We start from the raw sequence: 17,401 nt of genomic DNA on the forward strand, positions 1-17,401 counted from the left end.
CCATTATCATCCTACAGATGGCAGTATTGCAGTCTCATTTGACAACTTCCCAAATCATATCATTAACATCTGAGGGTTCATATTTCTATTCAATCAATCCAAAATCAAAATAAAATACACATTTTAAATTGTAACTTTAGTGTAATTGTAATCATGTCTCAAGAGGAAAAAACTAAAGTAGGACTATTTTTTAAGGGGGGGGGGGGGGGGGGGGGGTTTGATAAAAACAACACTCAAAAACATTAGTCAGAACACTAGCCTGTCTATGCACTCATGTGATTTCAGATTCTCTGTCCGGGAAAATGTCTTTCCACAATTAGGTTCCAGAACTAAAACTCTATCCAAACTGTGTTTATGTTCTCATGCCTTTTCAAGCTCCCTAACTTGGAACAATGTTAAGGTTTCTCTGAGTGTATTCTCTTATGTTTGTTTAAGTTCCCCAACTGGGTAAAACTCTTTCCACACTGGGAACAGGGGTAAGGCTTCTCTCCAGAGTGTATTCTCTTATGTTTATTCAGGTTCCCTAGCTGGATAAAACTCTTTCCACACTGGGAACAGGGGTAAGGCTTCTCCCCTGTGTGTGTCCTCTCATGCTCTTTTAGGTTCCCTAACTTGGTAAAATCCTTTCCACACTGGGCGCAATGGTAAGGTTTCTCCCCTGTGTGTGTCCTCTCATGCTCCTTCAGATTATCTAATAACCTAAAATTCTTTCCACAATGGGAACAGGGGTAAGGCTTCTCTCCAGAGTGTATTCTCTTATGTTTGTTCAGGCTCCCTAACTGGGTAAATCTCTTTTCACAATGGGCGCAGTGGTAAGGCTTATCTCTAGAGTGGATTATCTCATGCTTTTTTAGGTTCCCTAACTGGGAAAAATCCTTTCCACACTGGGAGCATTGGTAAGGTTTCTCCCCTGTGTGTGTTCTCTCATGCTCTTTCATATTATCTAACAACCTAAAATTCTTTCCACAATGGGAACAGGGGTACGGCTTCTCTCCAGAGTGTATTTTTTTGTGTTTGTTTAGGTTCCCTAACTGGGAAAAACTATTTCCACACTGGGAGCAATGGTAAGGTTTTTCCCCTGTGTGTGTCCTCTCGTGCTCCTTCAGGGTATCTAACAACCTAAAGTTCTTTCCACAATGGGAACAGGAGAAAGGCTTCTCTCCCGAGTGTATTCGCGTATGTTTGTTCAGGCTCCCTAACCACATAAAACTATTTCCACATTGGGAGCAGTGATAAGGCTTTTCTCCTGTGTGTATTCTCTTATGTTTGTTCAGGCTCCCTAACAAAGTAAAACTCTTTCCACACTGGGAGCATTGGAATGGCTTTTCTCCTACGTGTGTCCTTTTATGCTCTTTCAGCTTCCATGACCACTTAAAACTCATATTACACAGGGAGCAGTGATGTCGTCTCGCTGGTTTGGGAGTCTCTGGGTCTGGTTCCCCCGAAGGCCTCTTCCGTCTGTCAGAGTGAGAGGCTGGTCTCTTTCCTGCCAAAAACAAAGAGTATTTGGTTAAACTGAGAGACCTGAATGAAATCTCCTCATGATAAAAACTTTCTTCCTATGAGGTTTAATCTAGAGACTAGATCCCTCATTATAAAACAGTACATTTGGATCGTGGATACTGATTGGTTAATAGCCGTTAGTTATTCATGATGATCCCTGGGTAATGCCTGTTAACAATTATATTTTAATTATCCCTATACAACCACTGTCCCAAGGCCCTGCCAGGCAATTTATAAACTAATCTCCACTGTCCCACACCCCAGCCAGGCAATTTATAAACTAATCTCCACTGTCCCACAGCCCTGCCAGGCAATTTATAAACTCGTCTCCACTGTCCCACAGCCCAGCCAGGCAATTTATAAACTCATCTCCACTGTCCCACAGCCCTGCCAGGAAATTCATAAACTAATCTCCACTGTCCCACAGCCCAGCCAGGTAATTTATAAACTAACCTCCACTGTCCCACAGCCCAGCCAGGTAATTTATAAACTAACCTCCACTGTCCCACAGCCCAGCCAGGAAATTTATAAACTCATCTCCACTGTCACACAGCCCTGCCAGGCAATTTATAAACTCATATCCAATGTCCCACAGCCCAGCCAGGTAATTTATAAACTAATCTCCACTGTCCCACAGCCCTGCCAAGCAATTTATAAACTAATCTCCCGTGGAAAAAAGCATCTAGACATTATTACCCCATTCTTCTAGTCTAGTAGTGAGTAAAATGAGGTAAGCTAGTTTTGCTGAAGAGAATAACGTTTTGAAGTTGAGGACTTCTCCCCTTCTCACTGACTCACCATCTCTAATTCAGTTCTATGTGTAGGCTAAAGGCTAGACCTTGTGTTTAGCCAAGCTGACAGCAGCTAGCTAGAATAGCTTGGTGATAGCTGCAGCTGGCTATCCTCTCTAGTTAATATTTCCCTGTCAAATCAGCCAGCTGACAGCAGCTAGCTATCTGCTCTAGCTGATATTTCTCTGTCAAATCAGTTAGCTGACAGCAGCTAGCTAGCATAGCTTGGTGATAGCTGCAGCTGGGTATCCTCTCTATCACAAAGATATGCTAGCCAGCTGCTGTCAGCTAACTGATTTGACAGAGAAATATCAGGTCAAGACCCCGGTGGGGACGAGCATGCAGATGAGCATCCCTGAGACGGTTTCTGACAGTTTGTACAGAAAATCTTCAGTTGTGCAAACCCACAGTTTCATCAGCTGTCCGGGTGGCTGGTCTTAAATGAAGAAGCTGGTCCTGGGCTGGTCACACGTGGTCGGCAGTTATGAGGCCGGTTGGATGTACTGCCAAATTCTCCAAAACGACATTGGAGGCGGCTTATGGTAGAGAAATGAACATTCAATTCTCTAGCAACAGCTCTGGTGGACATTCCTGCAGTCAGCATGCCAATTGCACGCTCCCTCAAAACTTGAGACATCTGCGGCATTGTGTTGTGTGACAAAACTGTACATATCAGTGGTCTTTTATTGTCCCCCAGCACAAGGTGCACCTGTGTAATGATCAAGATGTTTAATCAGCTTTTTCGATATGCCACACCTGTCAGATGGATGGGATTATCTTGGCAAAGGAGATATGTTCACTAACAGGGATGGAAACACATTTGTGCACAAAATTAGAGAGAAATAGGCATTAAGTGCATATGGAACATTTCTTGAAATATTTTATTTCAGCTCCTGAAACATGGGACCAACACTTTACATGTTGCATTTATATTTCTTGTTAAGTGTACTAACATCCCTACAGATGAAGGCTACACGTGGACATAAACTTTGCCCAGCTTGAGCGTAGATACTCTAGCTCCGATCACAGCCATTCAACTTAGTTTTAAAGCCACCATTGGCTTCATGGTGAAATCCCTGAGCAGTTTCCTTCCTCTATGGCAACTGAGTTAGGTAGGACGCCTGTATCTTTGTAGTGACTGGGTGTATTGATACATCTAAAGTAGGGTTGGGTGGTATACAGTTTTTTGCGAAATACCGATATTGAAGCACGGACCTCTGTCACAGGAGCGCATTTGGATGTTCAGTCTGCATCGTCAATGCAACACTGTTGATAACAACCATGCAGTTGTCACTTTGCTTCTTAAATATAAATCTACTAGCATTTGATACAATTACACTATTAGCTTGTGTTTCTTGCATCTGCAAACAGCTAGTTTGTCTTTTATTAGCAGGTTGGTCCTCAATCTTGTTAGCCGCTAATGCTAATCGCTAACTTATGGTTGTTATCAACAGTGTTGTTCCTCAATATTGTTAGCCGCTAATGCTAATCGCTAACTTAGCTAATAAATGTACAGAGTAAGAGCAAGCGTAATGTTATTTAGTTCACCTTTATTTAACCAGGTGGTCATGATGTCATAATGGTAGTTTAACCAGGTGGTCATGATGTCATAATGGTAGTTTAACCAGGTGGTCATGATGTCATAATGGTAGTTTAACCAGGTGGTCATGATGTCATAATGGTAGTTTAACCAGGTGGTCATGATGTCATAATGGTAGTTTAACCAGGTGGTCATGATGTCATAATGGTAGTTTAACCAGGTGGTCATGATGTCATAATGGTAGTTTAACCAGGTAGGCTTAACTTAGTTCTTAACAAGTTCTCATTTACAACTGCGACCTGGCCAAGATAAAGCAAAGCAGTAGAGACCACAAACAACAACACAGAGATACACATGGAATAAACAAAACATACATTCAATAATACAGTAAAAACAAAAGAAAACAAAAAGTCTATATACAGCGAGTGCAAATGATAAGGAAGTGATGGTGTTGACCTAAAATCAGCATGTTGTTCTTGCAACAGTGTCTTCTAAATTAAAAGAGGTACAACGCAAAGCAACAATAAACTACACGAAGAAGCGAAAACATTCAATGTTGCCAAAGATTATAGGGTCCCCCTAGGAAACACCTATCAACACATTAGTTCCTACTCTGTCACAACCTCCCTGGCATTTTCATTTGTTGTTATGGCAACGTATTCAAAGTGCCCAGTATTATATTCTAACTGTATAATTAGAATAGACATTCTAGTCCCATGATTCCAACAGTTATACCAAGTGTTTTGCTCTAAATCGCAAGTCAAATTACAAGATTTGGTTAAAAATAAGGCCCAGATTTCTAGCCCATATCAAGCAGCCCTACGTGGGGGTGTGGAAATGACCTCAAATGCAGGAATTGTTTAACATGATGACTTTTTGGGGGGGTTGAAGTTGAATTGAACAGTATAAACCAATCAGAATGGAGAAAAACTAATTGAAATCACTTAGAATATATGTGCTGCCACCCTAATATCACTCACTACTCATAAAGCAAATGTAAAACTTTTATTATTAAAAAAACATTTTCAATACAGTCAAATACCGTCAATTTATGTTAAAATACCATGATAGAACATTTTGACCATATCGCCCAGTCCTGATCTAAAGTGTAATTAATAACTTCACCATGCTCAAAGGGATTTTAAATGTCTGCTTCTTCTTGTTGTTGTTAAACCCATCTACCAATAGGTGAGCTTCTTGTTGGTGTTGTTGAACCCATGTACCAATAGGTGAGCTTCTTGTTGTTGTTGTTAAACCCATCTACCAATAGGTGAGCTTCTTGTTGTTGTTGTTAAACCCATCTACCAATAGGTGAGCTTCTTTGTGAGGCATTTGAATTTATATATTTTTTTGTATATACACTACCGGTCAACCGTTTTAGAACACCTACTCATTAAAGGTTTTCTTTATTTTTTACTATTTTCTACATTGTAGAAAAATAGTGAAGACATCAAAACTATGAAATAACACATATGGAATTATATAGTAACCAAAACAAGTGTTAATAAACAAATCAAAATATATTTTATATTTGAGATTCTGCATATAGCCACCCCTTTGTCCTGATGACAGCGTTGCACACTTGGCATTCTCTCAACCAGCTTCATGATGGTAGTCACCTGGAATGCATTTCAATTAACAGGTGTGTCCAAACTTTTGGCAGGTATATATGTATGTATATAAAAAGGTTTACCAGTTTAATTTAGACAAATATAAGATTTTTATGCAATGTCCTATTTAAACTTTCCAGAACTCCAACATATAGATCTATGACGATCTTAAGATCTTAGAGGATAACGATGCATGTGGTTTCATTTGAAAATGACTAACTTTATATCAGTTGGACTTTTACATGGAATCGCCCTTAAAAATGTTGTGAAAATATTTATTGGGAAGCATTTAATCCATTAACATTTTGTTGGTGGATCAAACTCATGGAAGCTTTATAGCGGTAGTCTCCTTTAACACCTGATTTACTGAACACAAGGCACATCTCAACAGGTGGTCCAGGTAAGTCATGACATCTCAACAGCTGGTCCAGGTAAGTCGTGACATGACACATCTCAACAGGTGGTCCAGGTAAGTCATGACATCTCAACAGGTGGTCCAGGTAAGTCATGACATCTCAACAGGTGGTCCAGGTAAGTCATGACATCTCAACAGGTGGTCCAGGTAAGTCATGACATCTCAACAGGTGGTCCAGGTAAGTCATGACATCTCAACAGGTGGTCCAGGTAAGTCATGACACATCTCAACAGGTGGTCCAGGTAAGTCATGACACATCTCAACAGGTGGTCCAGGTAATCTCAACGTGACATGACACATCTCAACAGGTGGTCCAGGTAAGTAATGACATCTCAACAGGTGGTCCAGGTAAGTCATGACACACATCTCAACAGGTGGTCCAGGTAAGTCATGACACATCTCAACAGGTGGTCCAGGTAAGTCATGACACATCTCAACAGGTGGTCCAGGTAAGTCGTGACATGACACATCTCAACAGGTGGTCCAGGTAAGTAATGACATCTCAACAGGTGGTCCAGGTAAGTCATGACATCTCAACAGGTGGTCCAGGTAAGTCATGACACATCTCAACAGGTGGTCCAGGTAAGTCATGACACATCTCAACAGGTGGTCCAGGTAAGTCGTGACATCTCAACAGGTGGTCCAGGTAAGTCATGACATCTCAACAGGTGGTCCAGGTAAGTCGTGAAACATCTCAACAGGTGGTCCAGGTATGTCATGACATGACACTTCTCAACAGGTTGTCCAGGTAAGTAATGACATGACACATCTCAACAGGTGGTCCAGGTAAGTCGTGACACATCTCAACAGGTGGTCCAAGTAAGTCATGACACATCTCAACAGGTGGTCCAGGTAAGTCATGACATCTCAACAGGTGGTCCAGGTAAGTCATGACATCTCAACAGGTGGTCCAGGTAAGTCATGACATCTCAACAGGTGGTCCAGGTAAGTCATGACATCTCAACAGGTGGTCCAGTGTAGAATCACTGGAATGACACATCTCAACAGGTAGTCCAGGTAAGTCACTGACACATCTCAACAAGGTGGTCCAGGTAGAATCACTGGATGACACATCTCAACAGGTGGTCCAGGTAAGTCGTGACACCTACAGAACAACATCTCAACAGGTAGAATCACCAGGTAAGTAATGACATCAGAACAACATAGTCAAGGTAGAATCACTGACACATCTCAACATAGTCCAGGTAGAATCACTGACATCTCAACAGAACAACATAGTCAGGTTGAATCACTGACATCTCAACAGGTGGTCAGGTAGAATCGAGGACGAAACATCTCAACAAGGTGGTCCAGGTATAACACTACCTACAGTGACATGACTAATACCTTCTCAACATAGTCAAGTGTAGAATCACAGGTATAGTAATGACATGACACATCTCAACAGGTGGTCACAGGTAAGTCATGACATGACACTTCTCAAGTCAGTAGTGGTCCAGGTAAGTCGTGACATAACACAAGTTCCTCTATTTGTTCCTCAAGCAAATGAAGAATGTAGAATCACTATTTCTCATCAGACCAACTACTTTAAGTGTTTTAAACTAATTTTGTAGAATCAAAACATTTTTGTATTTGTTTACTACAGAACAACATTTGTAGTGTTTACCTGTATTTACATTTATATATTAGTGTAGAATCACTATATAAAGAACAACATTTTAGAAACAGGAAAAGTTACAGAACAACATAGTCAAGTGTAGAATCACTGGAGGAACAACATAGTCAATAACACTAATACCTACAGAACAACATAGTCAAGTGTAGAATCACTGGAGGACGTATAACACTACCTACAGAACAACATAGTCAAGTGTAGAATCACTGGAGGACGATACCTACAGAACAACATAGTCAAGTGTAGAATCACTGGAGGATGTATAACACTACCTACAGAACAACATAGTCAAGTGTAGAATCACTGGAGGACGTATAACACTACCTACAGAACAACATAGTCAAGTGTAGAATCACTGGAGGACGTATAACACTACCTACAGAACAACATAGTCAAGTGTAGAATCACTGGAGGACAAATAACGATACCTACAGAACAACATAGTCAAGTGTAGAATCACTGGAGAATCACTACAGAACAACATAGAGTGTAGATGTATAACACTACCTACAGAACAACATAGTCAAGTGTAGAATCACTGGAGGACGTATAACACTACCTACAGAACAACATAGTCAAGTGTAGAATCACTGGAGGAATCGATACCTACAGAACAACATAGTCAAGTGTAGAATCACTGGAGGACGTATAACACTAATACCTACAGAACAACATAGTCAAGTGTAGAATCACTGGAGGAGTATAACAAAATACCTACAGAACAACATAGTATAACACTACCTACAGAACAACATAGTCAAGTGTAGAATCACTGGAGGATGAATAACAATACCTACAGAACAACATAGTCAAGTGTAGAATCACTGGAGGACGTATAACACTACCTACAGAACAACATAGTCAAGTGTAGAATCACTGGAGGACGTATAACACTAATACCTACAGAACAACATAGTCAAGTGTAGAATCACTGGAGGACAAATAACAATACCTACAGAACAACATAGTCAAGTGTAGAATCACTGGAGGACGTATAACACTACCTACAGAACAACATAGTCAAGTGTAGAATCACTGGAGGACGTATATAACACTAAAACCTACAGAACAACATAGTCAAGTGTAGAATCACTGGAGGACGTATAACACTAATACCTACAGGACAACATAGTCAAGTGTAGAATCACTGGAGGACGTATAACACTACCTACAGAACAACATAGTCAAGTGTAGAATCACTGGAGGACGTATAGAACACTAATACCTACAGAACAACATAGTCAAGTGTAGAATCACTGGAGGAACAACATAGTATAACACTGGAGGACGTATAATACCTACAGAACAACATAGTCAAGTGTAGAATCACTGGAGGACGAATAACACTACCTACAGAACAACAGAACAACATAGTCAAGTGTAGAATCACTGGAGGATGTATAACAATACCTACAGAACAACATAGTCAAGTGTAGAATCACTGGAGGATAGAATAATCACAATACCTACAGAACAACATAGTCAAGTGTAGAATCACTGGAGGACGTATAATAACAATACCTACAGAACAACATAGTCAAGTGTAGAATCACTGGAGGACGTATAACACTAATACCTACAGAACAACATAGTCAAGTGTAGAATCACTGGAGGAGTATAACAATACCTACAGAACAACATAGTCAAGTGTAGAATCACTGGAGGACGATACCTACAGAACAACATAGTCAAGTGTAGAATCACTGGAGGACGAATAACACTACCTACAGAACAACATAGTCAAGTGTAGAATCACTGGAGGACGTATAACACTAATACCTACAGAACAACATAGTCAAGTGTAGAATCACTGGAGGACGAATAACACTAGTACCTACAGAACAACATAGTCAAGTGTAGAATCACTGGAGGACGTATAACACTAATACCTACAGAACAACATAGTCAAGTGTAGAATCACTGGAGGACGAATAACACTAGTACCTACAGAACAACATAGTCAAGTGTAGAATCACTGGAGGACGTATAACACTAATACCTACAGAACAACATAGTCAAGTGTAGAATCACTGGAGGACGAATAACACTAAAACCTACAGGACAACATAGTCAAGTGTAGAATCACTGGAGGACGTATAACACTACCTACAGAACAACATAGTCAAGTGTAGAATCACTGGAGGACGTATCACACTAATACCTACAGAACAACATAGTCAAGTGTAGAATCACTGGAGGACGTATCACACTAATACCTACAGAACAACATAGTCAAGTGTAGAATCACTGGAGGACGTATAACACTAATACCTACAGAACAACATAGTCAAGTGTAGAATCACTGGAGGATGTATAACACTACCTACAGAACAACATAGTCAAGTGTAGAATCACTGGAGGACGAATAACAATACCTACAGAACAACATAGTCAAGTGTAGAATCACTGGAGGACGTATAACACTAGTACCTACAGAACAACATAGTCAAGTGTAGAATCACTGGAGGACGTATAACACTACCTACAGAACAACATAGTCAAGTGTAGAACCACTGGAGGACGATACCTACAGAACAACATAGTCACCTACAGAACAACATAGTCAAGTGTAGAATCACTGGAGGACAACGTATAACACTAATACCTACAGAACAACATAGTCAAGTGTAGAATCACTGGAGGACGTATAACAAAAATACCTACAGAACAACATAGTCAAGTGTAGAATCACTGGAGGACGTATAACACTACCTACAGAACAACATAGTCAAGTGTAGAATCACTGGAGGACGATACCTACAGAACAACATAGTCAAGTGTAGAATCACTGGAGGACGAATAGCAATACCTACAGAACAACATAGTCAAGTGTAGAATTGTCTTTTAAAACCACACATTATTTCACTAACTGCAGAGTTTGTCCTTACTGGTGTTAATCAGATCAATGTCCCTGTTTTATAAGATAGTACTCACTGTATTCACTGGTGTTAATCAGATCAATGTCCCTGTTAATCAGATCAAGTGTAGAATCACTCCCTGGTGTTAATCATCAATTTTATAAGATAGTACTCACTGTATTTACTGGTGTTAATCAGATCAATGTCCCTGTTTTATAAGATAGTATTCACTGTATTCACTGGTGTTAATCAGATCAATGTCCCTGTTTTATAAGATAGTACTCACTGTATTTACTGGTGTTAATCAGATCAATGTCCCTGTTTTATAAGATAGTACTCACTGTACTTACTGGTGTTAATCAGTTCTCCATTCTTCTGTTCTTCTTCTTCGTCCTCCTCTAATGTGACAGTAATCTCCCCCTCCTCTTCCACCTTCACTCCAAAAACGTCTTCCTCCTCTTTCACTGTGACCGTCATCTCCCCATCCTCCTCCTTCATTACAAAAACTGTATCTTCCTCTTCCTTCACTGTAACATCCTCCTCCTCTTTCACGCTGAAAGCCTCTTCCCCTTCTTCTTTCACTGTAACAGCCTCACCTTCTACTTCTTTCTTGACGGTAACAATCTCCTCTTCCATGAGATTTCCTTTCTCCGTCAAGCAATTCTCAGTGTAGCTTAGTAAACTCATGGTCGGGGATGTTAGCTCATTAGCATTAGCAACTAGACTAGTGTTAACTTAACCAGACAGCTAACAGCAACAACGTCAATACGAAATTAAATGGGATAACTAGTTCTTTCACACAGAAGTATGTTTAAAACATAGTTGCAAATTAAACCAGGAAATTGTCTAAAGATCTTTGAATGTTCCGACTTTGTTGTCTGGCGAGCTACCGAGGTGGCTGCAGTTGTTGAAGAAGCTTTCCGTCCACTAGATTATACGTCACAGTAGAAACATCGCCTGAAAGACACATATCGCCATCTGCTGTCTGGAGGGAGGAAACGCAGTTGAGGAGGGAAAAATATTTTTCTTCTTCATTGAATTATAATATTATAAAGCAGTTTAGGGAATCGTTTTTTCCCTCTCCATTAAATATGAATATTATATCAACAGGTACAAAGAGCAACAAGTGTTGATTGATTAGTTCAGATATAATACATAGATACATAGATATGATCAAAATGAACACCGACAGTTATTGACACCCTTGATAAAGATGAGGAGAAAAAATGACTGTCAAAAATTAAATAATTAAAATACTTTTGATATATATTGTATGGAAAACATTTTTTGTTTTAATGTAATACAAACGCTAAGAGATGGGGTTGCACATAGAGCTCCTTGGCAACACACGCCAATGGTGGGTTGAGAGTCAAGTCAGAATCCAGCAGCAGAGAAGGACACAGACATGGCGACAGGTCGCCTGGTGGTTAGAGCATTGTTTTCCCTCCTCAGCAGCTACTCTTCCTGGGGTTTATTATGGATACCCATTAGTTCCTTCCCAGGCAGCAGCTACTCTTCCTGGGGTTTATTATGGATCCCCATTAGTTCCTGCCAAGGCAGCAGCTACTCTTCCTGGGGTTTATTATGGATACCCATTAGTTCCTTCCCAGGCAGCAGCTACTCTTCCTGGGGTTTATTATGGATACCCATTAGTTCCTTCCCAGGCAGCAGCTACTCTTCCTGGGGTTTATTATGGATACCCATTAGATCTCTTCCTGGGGTTTATTGGAGTTCCTGCCAAGGCAGCAGCTACTCTTCCTGGGGATCTTTAGTTCCTATCAAGGGCATCTTCCATTATGGTTCATTAGTTCCTGTCAAGGCAGGAGCTACTCTTCCTGGGGTTTATTATGGATCTCCATTAGTTCCTTCCCAGGCAGCAGCTACTCTTCCTGGGGTTTATTATGGATCCCCATTAGTTCCTGTCAAGGCAGCAGCTACTCTTCCTGGGGTTTATTATGGATCCCCATTAGTTCCTGTCAAGGCAGCAGCTACTCTTCCTGGGGTTTGTTATGGATCCCCATTAGTTCCTGTCAAGGCAGCAGCTACTCTTCCTGGGGTTTATTATGGATCCCCATTAGTTCCTGTCAAGGCAGCAGCTACTCTTCCTGGGGTTTATTATGGATCTCCATTAGTTCCTGCCAAGGCAGCAGCTCCTCTTCCTGGGGTTTATTGTGAATCGGGACAGGTCTCTGAATGTCCTTGAGTGGCCCAGCCACTCTTCAGAGAAGAATGGGATCTGCAGAGAATTGGAGAAACTCCCCAAATACAGGTGTGCCAAGCTTGAAGCCTCATACCCATGAAGACTCAAGGCTGTAATCGCTGCCAAAGGTGCTTAAACAAAGTACTGAGTAAAGGTCTGTGTACTTTGTAAATGTGATATTGGATTATTTTTATACAAAACCTGTTTTTGCTTTGTCATTATGGGGTATTGTGATGTCATTATAGGGTATTGTGTATAGATTGATGAGGGGAAAACAGATTGAATAGCTGTTAGCTGTGATCTAACAAAATCTGGGAAAAAGTCAAGGGGTCTGAATACTTTCTGAATACACGGTATACTAATGGGTATGGTGGAATCTGATTGGAATATTTTACGAATATAAAGTAGCTTGTGTAGGTGGGCTGTGTCATGGAAAGAGCAGGTGTTGATAATGTTTTGTAAATTCAGTGTATATAATGAACGTGTACTAGCGGCCTTCCACATTTGATTTTTATTCAGACAAAAATAAAAAATGTTGCATTAAATCAAATGCTTTTTTACAATCAGCAACTGTGTTTTCTTCCTCTGACATGGTGGATTAATACATTTGGGAAGATGATGAGGCAGCAAGTGAATCTTCTTCATGTCAACAACACTTATCAATGTTATCAGAACAACGTCATCACATTTTCATACACCTTTAGTCTGAAGACGAGTACACTGTCACGGCGTGGTCCTTTGGGGGTGTATATCGTGGCTCCCCACCACTCTCTCATTCTGGGGGGGTCACAAAGTGGTCCTTTGTTTTTTTTTCGTGGCTCCCCCTCTCATTCTCTCTCTCCCACCACAAGTTTTATGGTCATAAATTTCTGGCAGAGACTCTCTCCCCCTGGTCATGCAGAAAGAGAGGGGGAATAAACCTGACTTCTATTTCCCCCTCTCTCATTCTCTCTCTCCCATAAATTCCTGGCAGAGACTCTCTCCCCCTGGTCATGCAGAAAGAGAGGGGGAATAAACCTGACTTCTATTTCCCAAGATTGAAGGATTAAACAATATTTCTAATTTTGAGAATGTGGGTCCGAGACTATCAATCACTATCGATCACTGAGACTATCGATCACTAGGCTAGGGGCAGTTAGAGCGTTGGACTAGTAACCGGAAGGTTGCAAGTTCAAATCCCCGAGCTGACAAGGTACAAATCTGCCGTTCTGCCCCTGAACAGGCAGTTAACCCACTGTTCCTAGGCCGTCATTGAAAATAGGAATTTGTTCTCAACTGACTTGCCTAGTAAAGGCCAAATAAAAATAAATAAATAAAACTACAGAAGGAGCTAATTCTAGACAAAACACATTACTAGTCTGAAGCTAGAAATGACGTGAACCTAGAACGAGAATACCGACAACCGTGAAGCATCTATCGTATGAGAACATTTCTGAATGGTACTCTGAAGTACCCATTCTAACCGCCGACAACCACGAAAGACATTGTGACTTCTGGGAAAGTTAACCAGAGACTCTGATGAACTCTACAGGGCGATCAAGTGCTTACAACGGAGAGACAACAACGACATAAAAGCGTAAATATGTACATCAAACAATTTCTTTCAGAATGAGCGGCCTCAAAGTATTAGCATGTCCATGAGTACAATTATCCTCTGTGTGTAGTGAATCCATGTGGTCTTTCCCGCTCTTTCTCAGTCCCCACCCCTTTCCTTTGTCTACCAAGCCGTCATATCGGCTTTATCCACTAGGGACTTTTTCTTTGTATCATGTAGTAATCCAAATATACACTTGTTTGTCTGTTATGTCATTCTGTGTGATTATTTAGTTAGTTGGTAAATAAATAATTAAGCCAATTTGTATATCGCTGATTCATGATTTAGGCTAGGGTTTCGTGCAGATATCCAAGTTTGCGACGTTCAGTAATGAGAACTGATGAGGTAATAATAAGAATTAATTCATACGCGACTGTTTTTGATAATATCTAAAAATATCTGAAGAGTTATATTCGGGAAATTGACATTCTATAAACAAAATCTTCCCGTGGTGCCTCGACTTCCTAGTTAATTAAAGTTTACATGATTAGTTTAAATCAGTAAGTACACACAGAGAACTGATTTGATAAATAAGCATTTAATGATAGTCACAAACACGACAACACAAATTAATTAAATGAAACAAAACGACTAAATTGACAAGTTTTTTTCAAGGTTAGAAACAAGAAATACACATTCATTCAAATCTAATTTAATAAAATCTACAACTTTCCAAATCAAATCTTTAACATCTAAAGGGTTCATAGTTATATTCAATGAATCCAAATCCATAATCAAAATAAAATACACGTTTTAAAATGTCTCGTCTCGAGAGAGAAAAAAAAACTCAAGTAGGCCTATTTTTTTTTTGTGGTAATATTTCATACAAACATGATTTCATGCAACATCATCAAAAACACAAATTCTCAGTCAAACACATGTCAGAACACAGCCCCCCCCCCTTATGATCTTATTGTAGGTGTCCTGGAAAATGTGGAAGGTCTTATCTTCCCCTGTGTGTTCCCTCTCATGTGTTTTCAGATTCCCTAACTGGGTAAAACGCTTTCCACACTGGGAACATTGGAAAGGTTTTCCCCCCTGTGTGTTCCCTCTCATGTGTTTTCAGGTTCCCTAACTGAGTAAAACATTCGCTGATTCGGGAACATTTTTGCAATTTTGGGCGGATTTTCTATTGGACAAATTCTGATAAGTCCATCCCGTTTTCTATCGGACAAATTCTGATAAGTCCCTCCCCGTTTCGTAATGAATACACCCCAGGGGTTGGAACCAAAATTCTAGAACCAGAACTCCTTTCATTCCACACCAATCAGTGTGTACAGAGCAGCTTGCTATGGGAGCGGGCAAGCTAGTTATTTACATGCGTGTTGGACAGACAAGTGTAGAGCGCAAGGAGCCACATACATTTTGTGGACGGAGAGAGCGAGAGAGGGAGGAGCAGGCTTGTCTTGAAGAGCTGGGCATCTTGTTATAGCGTATCATTATCTGAATTAGACCCACAGAATTATACCTACGGAGGAGGAGGCTTCTATGGAGGAACGTTGAACTTCAGTGTGTGTTCAGAGTGACACCAGCATTAAAAACACATCTTACCTTTCTGTAGTTAATAAATCCAATGTGAAACGTGATAACTATAGTATCATTGAAAAAGTGAATCCCTTCTTCTCTAATTAAAAATCTCTCTTATCTTCTGAATCAAACTTGAAAACGTCAGTACAGTAGTTTATGCCTCTGGGGGGGAGGGGCTACAGCTATGATGCTTCTGAGGGAGAGGGGCTACAGCTATGATGCTTCTGAGGGGGCGGGGCTACAGCTATGATGCTTCTGTGGGAGGGAGGGACAGGTACTCAAAACACAATGGAAAACATTTTCAGCTGGGAGAGTTCTGAGTGAGAATTAGGGCTTTGTCCTTTGTTGGCTTTAAAAACTATATTTTTTATTTTATTCTGTTTTTAAAAAAAATATAAAAAATCTCCATAATTTCATTGTATCCAATTGGTAGTTACAGTCTTGTCCCATCGCTGCAACTCCAGTACAGACTCGGGAGAGGCAAAGGTCGAGAGCCGAGCGTCCTCCGAATCACAACCCAGCCAAGCCGTACTGCTTCTTGACACAATGCCCACTTAACCCGGAAGCCAGCTGCACCAATGTCCCGGAGGAAACACCGTACACCTGGCGACCGTGTCAGCGTGCATTGTGCCCGGCCCGCCACAGGAGTCGCTAGTTCACAATGGGACAAGAACATCCCTGCTGGCCACACCCTCCCCTAACCTGGACGATGATGGGCCAAACCCTCCCCTAAATCAGATGATGCTGGGCCAAACCCTCCCCTAACCCGGACGATGCTGGGCCAAACCCTCCCCTAACCCAGACGATGCTGGGCCAAACCCTCCCCTAACCCGGACGATGCTGGGCCAAACCCTCCCCTAACCCAGACGATGCTGGGCCAAACCCTCCCCTAACCCTCCCCTAACCCGGACGATGCTGGGCCAAACCCTCCTCTAACCCGGACGATGCTGGACCAAACCCTACCCTAACCCGGACGATGCTGGGCCAATTGTGCACCGCCTCATTGGTCTCCCGAACGAATGAGAGCCTGGACTAGAACCAGGATCTCTAGTGACACAGCTAGCACTGAGACAGAACCTGGACTAGAACCGGGATCTCTAGTGACACAGCTAGCACTGAGACAGAAGCTGGACTAGAACCAGGATCTCTAGTGACACAGCTACCACTGAGACAGAGTCTGGACTAGAACCAGGATCTCTAGTGACACAGCTAGCACTGAGACAGAACCTGGACTAGAACCGGGATCTCTAGTGACACAGCTAGCACTGAGACAGAACCTGGACTAGAACCGGGATCTCTAGTGACACAGCTAGCACTGAGACAGAGCCTGGACTAGAACCAGGATCTCTAGTGACACAGCTAGCACTGAGACAGAACCTGGACTAGAACCAGGATCTCTAGTGACTGAGACAGAACCTGGACTAGAACAGATCTCTAGTGACGTAGCTACCACTGAGACAGAACCTGGACTAGAACCAGGATCTCTAGGCGCACAGCTCGCACTGCGATGCCTTCGACCGCTGCGCCACTCGAGAGGCCCTGTAACTGCTTGGAAATTAATTAAAGTAAGTTCCCAGTGTTTCCAGATTTCTATGAAATATGACTTAAAATTACATATAATATGAGTGAAATACTTTCCTTCCAATCTTTTCTTTAATAAATATGTTAAAAGCATATTTTCTGTGTTGGAATGGTATGGGCGCACCCCAACAACAGAATGGTATGGG

The 17,401-nt window shown here is 41.3% G+C and overlaps 1 protein-coding gene across 1 annotated transcript; it reads right to left on the reverse strand.

Moving 5' to 3' along the window:
* Positions 1-217: 217 nt before the first annotated feature.
* LOC124020890 (zinc finger protein 501-like) lies at positions 218-11,193 on the reverse strand. Its single transcript, XM_046336189.1, has 2 exons — positions 10,695-11,193; positions 218-1,486 (listed from the first exon to the last, which is right to left on the reverse strand). Exons 1-2 carry the CDS (start codon positions 11,038-11,040, stop codon positions 396-398), a joined length of 1,437 nt encoding a protein of 478 aa, XP_046192145.1. The 5' UTR covers positions 11,041-11,193; the 3' UTR covers positions 218-395.
* Positions 11,194-17,401: the final 6,208 nt, after the last annotated feature.

Source organism: Oncorhynchus gorbuscha, unplaced genomic scaffold (genome assembly GCF_021184085.1).
Source record: "Oncorhynchus gorbuscha isolate QuinsamMale2020 ecotype Even-year unplaced genomic scaffold, OgorEven_v1.0 Un_scaffold_968, whole genome shotgun sequence".
NCBI classification, from domain to species: domain Eukaryota; kingdom Metazoa; phylum Chordata; class Actinopteri; order Salmoniformes; family Salmonidae; genus Oncorhynchus; species Oncorhynchus gorbuscha.

Excerpts from the sequence above, each read along its gene's own strand:
- LOC124020890 (XM_046336189.1), bottom strand. The coding sequence starts at position 11,040 with ATGAGTTTACTAAGCTACACTGAGAATTGCTTGACGGAGAAAGGAAAT. Across the intron at positions 1,487-10,694 it reads GATTAACACCAGTAAGTACA|GAAAGAGACCAGCCTCTCAC; the intron begins GTGAGTACTATC and ends TGTTTTTGGCAG.